Genomic DNA, 11222 nt, shown 5'->3' with positions numbered 1-11222 from the left:
CATGACACCCTCGTTAACTGTGGACCATATATCATCTACACTATAGATCGCAAGGTATGAAAGAGGAACTATTATTGAGATTTCTATTCTTTTTTTTCCGTAGAACTTTATTTCTAAAATATATTCACGCACCCACATTCTACAGCTACATTCTAAAGAAAATGCATTTTCTGTATATAAAATTATATATCTGATAAAACAAGTCCTAACAATAGAAACTAAAAGAGAAAGTGTTGCTGTAAATACTAATTAAGCACAACATTGCATCGGCAATGACTAAGTACACTGCTCAATGTGATTACCTTATTCTCAGCTGCACAATGTCTCTCATGTAAATCATTATCCACGTCTTCAGTACTGAAAGCCATTTTATCATGATAGACCAATGAATCTCCAGCATCGCCAGTGTACTCTCCAACCAAAAGTTTATAATTGTCTTTCTCACCTTCAACCTATAACGGCAACAATAAAACCTAATGCTGATGGTAGTTAGGTCTGCATCGAATGGCAAAATGAGGTTTACCACATTAAATAGAAAAGAAGTGTTTTCAATAGCTAGGAACCAGAACTGTTCTTACATTACGACTGATACAGGTACTATTTGTATTAACAGTTGAATGACAAATATATTCCAGCATATATTTCTATTTGTAAAAAAAAAACAAAAACGTGTAGCATTATGTTAAGTAATAAGACATGGCTTACATAAAATCTTTGATATTCTGCATAGAATTTTGTTCCTTCCCAAGTCCAGAAATCCACACGAAGCGTATACGATCTCTAAAAAAAAGTAATAGGATTGTTATGTTTTAGTTTAGGTTAAAAACATACACATTTATATTTTACACAGGCTATCATTTATTTCAATTTTTGCCTCATTTATTTGACATTAATTTGACCTACTTTGACCAATGATTTAGTAACAATTTCGACACGTGCACGTCCATTTTGTAGGAATGGAGGTATGATTGTGTTGTTTGTTTGTTGTTTTTAGTTCATAGCTTCTGATATTCGTGCTTCAAATATTGAAACCCGATCATTTCGGTGGGCGCTACAGAGTTTGTGTGAAAACTTGTTTAAATATAATTTTGAAAAAAAACATTTTGTAGAAACATTGTATCGCACATTCATCTAAGTGACTGACTGGCCGTGTGGTATGCGCTCTTGGCTGTCTGAAAGGTCCCATGTTCGTCATGCGACAGGTTTGGGTTAGGATGTAATAATCTTCAGTACTGAAAAGCAAACATCTAAAACAAATAAAAGCTGATGCCATTCAGTCGCTGGATTACCTTGGCATTTTTTATTTGGTCCATGTTTTGTATTCTTGAAAAACAATTTCCCTCGCCATCACTAGTTCCTTAGTCTATTGGACGTTGTGGTACATGCTCTGTCGTCCGTCTCTCTCCATGATAAAATTATTGTCTCTTTCATCGACATTCCATTCCTTGAAGTTGTCTTACCATCGCGTCTGCATCTCCTTTTTTTAGCAGAATAGTCTGCGAGTATCTGATCATAGGAAAGCCATGGGTTGAATAGGCCATCATCAAATCTATCCGTTAAATTTATTCAATGTTATCACTATTTCTGAATGCGTATGTCAGCATAGCAGAGAACATGATACTGTGGGTGCTAGGACACAACCTTGTTTTACACCATTTGATACCGCTCTGATGTAGGCTCTGGTGATTCTCCGCTCTCCGCTCACCTTAACACGAGATTTAATGTCATAGTGAAAGACTCTCACCATGGTTATGAATTTTTGTGGGCATCCGTAATTAGACATAATTTTCCAGAGTCCTCTGTGTGGTGGATGACTGTCTGTCTTGTAGTCAATTGTTGATGACTGTCAGATTATGACACATTGCTCTGCTAATGTATGAGTTTCTTGTTCGGGTGTATTCCAGTGCAATTAACACACAAGCCAAACAAGTACCACCGGTTTTAACTGTTAAGAGACGAGTCTGAAACTCCGTTGAACAGTTTGAATACGGTTTAATTCACAAAAGGCCACAGTCGATGTCTCTGTTGATAAAATACCCTATGAAATCCTATCACCAACTGATTTTCTGTCTCTAAGTAGTCTCTATCTCCAACCCATCTAAATCAAAGCGTCACTAGTCACGTCCAAAACCCGTCCACTATGGTGTGTCTCTACATAACTAAACATACAACCTAAGTGTCTAACATCTGCTAACAGTGTCGAAAGCTTTTGTTAGATCCACATGTAATATTATATTAATTATGTCTACTGTATGTGAAATACAATAATATTTGAGTGGCGCCTTATGACCCAAAAGTAAACGTACTCCTAGCTGAACCCTCTCATTGATTTTGTTTTGTTTCAAGCTACACACAGTGTACTGCACACATTAGCACATACCAAATATTTCAAATGTAGCTCTGTGTTATAAATGAGGAACAATAGCAGAGGTCGAAAAGACATCAGATGAAGAAATAGCCCATAAGAAAAGATAGTTTCTCGCATACTTCCATTTATTTAGAATACTTCTGTGAGTACTTTTGCTGTTCACTTAGTTGGATGCTTCTTTTAATTCGTTTCTTTGGATACTTGTCTTACTTCTAAAAGTGGACTTAACTGAGAAAAGTCCTCCAAAAATAAGTTCTTTAAAAACATTTGAATGACAGAAACAGAAAAATAAATTAAAATATAATTTTTTTAATGGTAGTTTTTTTTTTGTTTGAAAAGTTTAGATGAAATAGCATTGAATAACTCTTTGATTTTATATATTGAGCCAAAAGTTTGAAACCTGCTTATATATAGGACAAAATCTGATTACAAAATAATTACATCTCAATGTAGGCATACGCAATGCAGGCGATACAAAAGAGAGATAATGTACTACACTGCAGACGATACAATAGAGAGATAATCTACTACAATGCAGACGATACAATAGAGAGATAATCTACTACAATGCAGACGATACAATAGAGAGATAATCTAGTTCACTGTACCTGCTTGGTCAGTAGATGAATGAGCTCATTACCAGCCCAAAATTCACCGTAGGGATTGCCAAAGCCATATTTGTATTCTGACCAACGTCTATTGAAGTTGACCGAACCATCGATACGCCTTTGAATGACTGTGTATCTAAAAAGAGAGATATAACGTCATCAATGACCCAATAGCAAACTTAGTGTAAACCTTGAAATAAAATGTTCTTCTTCTTAGTTCTAGTTTTATTAAGGCATTGATTTTGTCTTAAATTGAGTTATAAACCTGAAGGCCTTAAAACAGACACCCTGATGTTTTATTTCTTTGTTTCCATAGAAACTCTACCATCTCCTTTCTAAACATTTGAAATGCTTTGGTAGGTTATTTATTACTTTACACAAAAGAAGGCTTGAGTAATCAATAATTCTAGATGATGTTGAATTACATTTACAAACATATCGCTCAGTGACGCTGTGAAGTTAGGCATAGCAACACAAAGACTCAATGAACAAATACAGAGGTGCAAGACAATTAACTAACACGGAGATAAAAAGACGATTTAAAGAAACACAGAGATGAAGGACAATGAACAACCACAGTGATACCACAATGAATAGCAACAGAGATACACAAAAATGAACACCTACAGAAAGTGCTTTTTGTAAAAAAAAAAAAAAAAATAGGTGCTGGTACTCAGTGATAGATTGCATAACTTTTAACTACTAATAAATTAATAATAAACGTTAAAATACAAGAAAAGTAATAATTTTTTCCCACATTCAAAAAGGTGTCAGTATGCCGTACCGGTGCGTACTGTCACAAAAATGCACTGCCTACAGAGATACAGAACAATGAACACTTACAGAGATACAGAACAATGAACACTTACAGAGATACAGAACAATTAACACTTACAGAGATACAGAACAATGAACACTTACAGAGATACAGAACAATGAACATCTTCAGAGATAGAGAAGAATAAATACAAAATTACAATATAATAAACAAATACAGACATTATAGACAATGAATCTCTACCGAATTACAAGAGGATGCAATGAACAACAAAAGAGACAATGAACAAATCCAAACAAGATAATTGAACAAATACAAATCTAATAGACAACTAATCTAGAGGTACCTACAAAATGATGAACAAACTGTCCATACAACAATAAAAACTTAACTATTAATTGACTGTGACTGACAAAGAAGATTTTGTTGACCTACAAAAAGAAATTTTCAACACTCTGACCAAAGGGAAACAAGAACCCTGCGTCAATTTTGTAACTGAAGATGAGGTGACCTTATTATTTAGAAGGGTTAACAAAACAAAGCTTCTGGACCAGATAAAATTAGTGGCAAGCTGATCAAGCCATGTGAGGAACAAATCTCTTTTATCTTTTCTCATATCTTTAACCACTCGTTGCAAACGTGCGTACTTCCACACATCTGGAAAACTTCAGAGATCGTACCAGTAGGCTACAAAGAAACCAAAAATAGATTGCTTAAATGACTTCCACCCAGTAACACTAACACCTATAGTTATGAAATGTTTTGAAAAAAATATGCTTAAACAACTTGTAGCAAAAGTCAATAACAGTCTAGACCCTCACCAATTTGCATACAAAGCAGCTAGAGGAACTGAGGATGCCATTCTATTGCTTTTGGACCAGCTTTATAAGCATCTCGATATACCCAAAACATATGCACGAGTCCTCTTCGTAGATTTCTCCTCGGCTTTCAATACCATACAGCCACATCTAATGATAAACAAACTCAGTAACTTAATTTCAGCCCATACGTACATATATAATTATATAAATAATTTTCTGAGATAGCTGTTATAGATAAGTAGTTATTAAGTAGTGGATATAATTTTCTGAGACAGTCAGTGACGATTTGCAGTTAATGTTCTTCCCAAATGTGTAAACTTTCTGGATGGTATGTTCATACTGTTACGTATTTCTGAATCTTCTGGCTAAATGTACTAGTAGACACACAAATAAAAACACAGCAAAGAACTTGACGACTAAACTTTCAGTTTCATATAACTTTAATGACTATTAACTCTAACAATTCGTTACTGTAACATGTAGCGTAGAAGACTGTACAATATCTGTCAGTTTACAGTTAGCTATACTTCGTTGCAATTCATCTCTTCACTTCGTTGCTATTCATCTCTTCTCTACTTGCATCCAGCCGTATTCCACAGAACAGACCAACGACACACTTCCCAGTGTCGCTCCAGGTCTTCCAAAGCTGAACCAAGTCGTACTCAAGTCTACCACATCAGAGCCGCACACGTCTTACATTGACTGTATCGACTGTAACGGCTCAAGTCCACTGTAGTTCGCTGTATAGACTTTAACGACAGTAGTCCACTCCAGTTAACTCTACCCTAGTTAACTTGCATCGAGTCGTACACATTTCTCTTCCACTAGAGCCGCACACGTCTTACATCGTCTGTATCGACTGTAACGGCTAACTCACGACTGACTTTCACTACTTTCACATTAACTCTCTGGCTTATATAGAGTCCCTAATCGCTTGTCCATTGTTGTAAAAACACTGCTAGTATCCTCTGGAACAACACGGGAGGAAAAATCACATCCTGTCGTTGTTTATACATGTCGATTCCAGAGAACACTTGCTGCAGTGTCATCTCGCCGAGGTCACTCGTAGTGACCTTTAACTGTCACTGTTCATTAGTAACTGTCCACCTACTTAGATCTGTTCGTCCCCTGGAACAACACGTGAGGACACGTCACATCCTGTCTTTGTACATGTAGATTCCAGAGAACACTCGCTGCTGTGTCATCTCGCCGGGGTCATACGTTGACCTCTACCTATCACTGTTCATTTGTAACAATACTTTGCCTTTTTTGATTCTTTGAAATCATTGTGTATTTGCTAGGACAAAAAATAAGACAATATTTTGTTAGGTATTAACCTCCTCACCCTGTGTTGTTGATCATCTGGCAGTACACTGGGATCATGGAGCGACTTTTCTCAGGCCAGATTTCATACAGTGCACTGACTCGATAGCCAGATCTGTAAATGTCATGACAATCTGTAGAAGGTTTAAAATCACATTTCAGATTAAGGTAAAACCGTTACAGACATGTTGAGATTATAGTATAAACCGGTATAGTAAAAGTATTTTGTTGTTTCCAATATTGATGACCTTTGCTGTTATTTTCATTACAAGTCAAAACAAGAAGTTTGTTACGTTAGAAATCTCACTTTATTTTTCTTCTGGGTGGCCAAAATGACATAATTTTAATATTGCGTTTTGTTAGTATAGTTCCATGGTTTGACTAGCAAGAAAAAGCCAGTGTCATCAGTTACGTAAATATCTGTATAGATAATTCTCTACATCGCCCAACCATGCGGACACCACGCACGCACGCCGACTCTCTAACCTTTCAATGAAAACGTCATGGACAGAGTGAAATGATATAAGTTCATATAAGCCTTGTAAAAATACAGTTCAGTAATGGTACAGCCAGTGTTTAGGTCATACCATTGTAATGTATTCATTTGTTAGTTATTACAGTTTATCAAGGACCACGCAACTTGGACTCACCTAGTCAAGTTGGTTGTGTCTTTCTTTTTCTTAGACTCGTAGAAAGAGAGAGAGAGACTTAATAGTATTATGCATAGTTCTAGAATCGATCATATCTATCACCCCAAAATGCTGCGTCTGACCATATTATAGATCTAGATGTTTTTTCTTTGTTTTTTTTTTTTGTTTTTACAAGTATTTATTGCTTTCTGTTCCAAGCAAACAAAACAAGTTTAATTTTGATCAGCGCTTAGGATTCGAGGAAAAGAAAAAGTACATGAAATGATAGAATGTCGAAGTAATATGAACTCAGTGTACACATCTTTTTTTCCCCTTTTTGTTTGCAATTATTTATGCAATTTGTCATAGATCTGACATTTAGGCCGACTTGAAGATAATTATAGAACAGACTTGGATAAAACATAAACTGATGGAAGCCATAAATTCTATTAATGCGGTAAATATAATATATGACTAGGTTTACAAGACGTCCGACAAAAGGAGGATATCCTACGTCCGGCAAGATTTATAAGTTAAAAAAATAATAAGTTCGGCTTATTGCTCTTTTATTTACAACAACGGCATTTGAATTCAAGAATACATTCAATCCTTCGTATCTTCTGCTTTAAACACACAAGCTCACTGAATACAAATGATGTATTATCAGTCAAACTGTAGCTAAAGGAATTGAGTTTTTATATAAACGATGTTCAGCTGTTTAACCAGTACTGCAACTTGTAATCATTTGTAGGACAGAAAGATAACCCTATTTACATCCCTTATATAAACTGTGGTGTTCGTAGCTATTCAAGACTGTATGTGTGTAACATATTACCCATAGTTCCTCTTCTTCTTTTGACAAAACTTATTTACTGTTCCAATCACGACAGCGGCACAAAGACTTATGAGAGAGACTCTTACATTGACTCAGTCACATATAACAAAAAAAAGTTGAACAAAATCTCGCATCCTCGGAGAAAAAATTATAGGCCTACTTAATAGATTAATTTTACAGCCTATGTTTTTATTATTTTGTTCAATTAGTATATATTGTAATCCGAGTTTTAAAGCCTTCTTTGTATTTTTGTCCTCCCGTTTGTCCCCCTTTAGGTGTCCAGGTGTCTGATAAGTTTATGTGGAAAATAGAGAACAAGAATTGTATAACTTGGGAAATCATGTCTCAGCAAAAATATATTATTGTCATGTAACATAAAGCTGCTATTTGCATTTAAGTTTATTTTTAGATTGAATATTTGCAGCGCAATGTCAAGGTTGTTGACAAGTTTACTTATTTTAAATGATGACGGTTTTTCCTTAAGCTCTAAAAATAGTTCGGACGTTACCAGAAGGGGGCAAGAGGTGGTATTACAAGACTTCAGTGTCGAGAGAGAGATCTGCAACTAGAGTAAGTGAATTTCAATTAACTTGTATTGTACATCTATGTAGTGTGTATTGTATTAAAGTGATTCAGAATCCAAAATTAAATTTCAGAATTAAAGCTTTGTATTTATTTAAAGAAGATTTCAGTATTGAGTTTATATTTTAAAGTAGTATCTCCAGCATCACGCTATTGTAGGAGAAGTCAGACATTGTCTAATAGACGGAGCAATACAAAATTAAAACATCAGAAACGCATTGTCTGTTCAACATGCGTTCATAGTAACATCCACCAATACATCCTGACAAACAGCCTCAAAAGATATCCTCTCATCTGGCACTCAAACATATCGTCACATATCTTAGTGATTTTAGAATTCATAGAAAAAACTTCAGATTGTCTGTTCTGTACACACAAGGCTGCATTGGAAGGAAGGCAGGCGGGGCTACTGGATTCACAAGCAATGGGCCCCCACAATAGACAAAACAAAATGGAATTTCGACTGGTTAGAAACCTTTAACCCTATATTTTTGCTTTTTTACAGACAATACTTTAAAACTTACGGTTGGAAACACCGTCGTGGTTAAAAAGTATACTACACAATCACATACGCTTCGGATTTACAGCAGTGCGTCAATCCAGGGCCTTAACATCCAAAAACTCAAAAATATATTTTAAAAATAAAATATGTATATTAAATATTTTTTTAAAGGAAGAGAATGAAATGAAATTTACAAATACTATTTCTTTCTTCTAAAATCTGATCTGCTTTTAGATTTAAGGATTATTATTAATAAATAAATTTGTATTAAAGCTTTTAAAAAACTGTCGGTGGCCTCTACAAAACTCATGTTCGAGGGGCCTCCATTTACTTCAATCCGGCCCTGTTAGTACATGTTCATTATGTATTTAAAAAATCCATCATTCATGAATCTTCTTTCCAGAAGGAGCGCTCGAAACTTATTCTTATCCTTACCCCGAGCTCTGTCTATCACGTCATTGACTGAGTTGTCAATTGGAATAACGTCATCGTGTTTGGGAAGGAGAAGTTCTTCGCGAGTATCTCTCGTGAGGTCAAGGTTGCCGTTTGGAAAAGTTTCCATTTTGAGTGCCACTTCCTTTAATTCTTTTTGAAGGGCAGTGGTTGTGATAAAAAGTGACGTCACACTAGTCCTAGAGAGAGATGAAATGGGTAATGGCTTACCAAGGGATTGTTATATTAGGGGAAAAAAAACAGAAAGAGAGAAAAATAGAGAGAGAGAAGGATATAAAAAAAGGGCATGGTTCTAAAGAGAAGGTATAGGAAATAATGATAGAGGGATAAGAGTGAAAGGAAGAGAAGGAGTGAGAGTATGGAATATAAGGAGTGAGAGTAAGGAATAGAACGAGTGAGAGTAAGGAATAGAAGAAGTGAGAGTAAAGAATAGAAGAAGTGAGAGTATGGAATAGAGGAAGTGAGAGTAAAGAATAGAAGAAGTGAAAGTATGGAAAAGAGGAAGTGAGAGTAAGGAATAGAAGAAGTGAGAGTAAAGAATAGAAGAAGTGAGAGTAAAGAATAGAAGAAGTGAGAGTATGGAATAGAGGAAGTGAGAGTAAAGAATAGAAGAAGTGAAAGTATGGAAAAGAGGAAGTGAGAGTAAGGAATAGAAGAAGTGAGAGTAAAGAATAGAAGAAGTGAAAGTATGCAAAAGAGGAAGTGAGAGTAAAGAATAGAAGAAGTGAGAGTAAAGAATAGAAGAAGTGAGAGTAAGGAATAGAAGAAGTGAGAGTAAGGAATAGAAGAAGTGAGAGTATGGAATAGAGGAAGTGAGAGTAAGGAATAGAAGAAGTGAGAATAAGGAATAGAAGAAGTGAGAGTAAAGAATAGAAGGAGTGAGAGAGTAAGCTAGAAGTGATATAGAAAGGGATAGAATTAGAAACATAAATGGAAAGAAAAGAGTGCAATATAAGGAGAGAGAAAAAGGAATAAAAGAATAGAGAGAGAGGTTTGAAGGAGAGATAGGTGAGGATTCAAGCTGAGAGAGAGAGAGAAATGGTTTGAAGAGAGAAAGTGAGTTGTCTATCCCTAGGAACACCTACTCCTGATGTCTGTAATCCATCTTCTGTTGTTCAAGTTGAAACTTCATATGTTCACTATCGCCAACGAGTTTGTTCAGTTTTTGTTCAAGTCGAACTTGTTTCTCAATCACATCATACAACTTAAGAGAGAAACATCAACATTGTCTGTTAGTGAAAACCAGCAGAAAGAAAAAAAAACATTTAAAAAATGTAGCCTTTAAAACACTTCACTTTAAAAAAAATGAACTATTTCAGCTTTAAAATATGCACGTACCATGAAATACGACTTTTTGTTTTTGGCATTAGTTCTCAAAGTGTGGGCCGCGGACCCCAAAATGACCGTAAGGGATCGGCAGAGTGATTAAAATTGCATACTATTAAAATGAATTTTTCGCTAAAAGCCAGTTATTCCAATTGGATAATTTGAATACTAATCAACTCTCCCATCACTCCAGTTTAATATGTCTAGAACGAACTATTCTTTGACGACGTCATTTGTTGACGCAGCAATGCAAAACCAACAATGATTGTTAACAGTCCTGTAATACAATTTTATTTTGCGCATGAATATCAAATTTACTCATTTCACAAACCAATCAATGTCTTTATTTACATTTCTCTGCTTTTCAATCCAAATATCCAACTAACGTCTGTCTTTCAATTTCTCTGCTTTTCAATCCAAATATCCAACTAACGTCTGTCTTTCAATTTCTCTGCTTTTCAATCCAAATATCCAACTAACGTCTGTCTTTCAATTTCTCTGCTTTTCAATCCAAATATCCAACTAACGTCTGTCTTTCAATTTCTCTGCTTTTCAATCCAAATATCCAACTAACGTCTGTCTTTCAATTTCTCTGCTTTTCAATCCAAATATCCAACTAACGTCGGTCTTTCAATTTCTCTGCTTTTCAATCCAAATATCCAACTAACGTCTGACTTTCAATTTCTCTGCTTTTCAATCCAAATATCCAACTAACGTCTGTCTTTCAATTTCTCTGCTCTATCAGGCCATTCAAAGGCCAAACTTCGTTTTCAAGTTTCCAAACGAAGACCCTGAGATTCAAAGACACTATTAATCGTTCCAGCCAAACAGAGTGAGTTGATATAGGCTTTGTAAACAGAACTTATCGTTGAGGCAAATCTTTGGAATGATAGCTTTGTAAAATATCAAACTCTGGAAGAAAAAACAACTCATTGTTTGACTTTTTCAAATATGAGTTTGTTTTTCCTTGAGACCAAAGACTCTCATGGACTACTAT

General features: G+C 35.3%; 1 protein-coding gene across 2 annotated transcripts in view; it reads right to left on the bottom strand.

Annotated features, from left to right (window-relative positions):
- LOC106067505 (angiopoietin-1-like) overlaps positions 1–11222 on the bottom strand; it is a 57596-nt gene that overhangs the window by 5277 nt on the left and 41097 nt on the right. For both annotated transcript variants that reach the window (XM_056041998.1, XM_056042005.1), the window contains exons 6-11: positions 9985–10103; positions 8882–9078; positions 5921–6032; positions 2977–3112; positions 706–780; positions 303–452 (exon numbers count right to left, since the gene is read on the bottom strand). In XM_056041998.1, the coding sequence (XP_055897973.1) occupies positions 303–452; positions 706–780; positions 2977–3112; positions 5921–6032; positions 8882–9078; positions 9985–10103 (789 nt within the window). The remainder of the gene's footprint in view (positions 1–302; positions 453–705; positions 781–2976; positions 3113–5920; positions 6033–8881; positions 9079–9984; positions 10104–11222) is intronic.

This window comes from Biomphalaria glabrata, chromosome 1 (assembly GCF_947242115.1).
Source record: "Biomphalaria glabrata chromosome 1, xgBioGlab47.1, whole genome shotgun sequence".
Lineage (NCBI taxonomy): Eukaryota > Metazoa > Mollusca > Gastropoda > Planorbidae > Biomphalaria > Biomphalaria glabrata.
The sequence above is the reverse complement of the archived record's forward strand: the minus strand, read 5'-3'. Positions and strand labels throughout refer to the sequence as shown.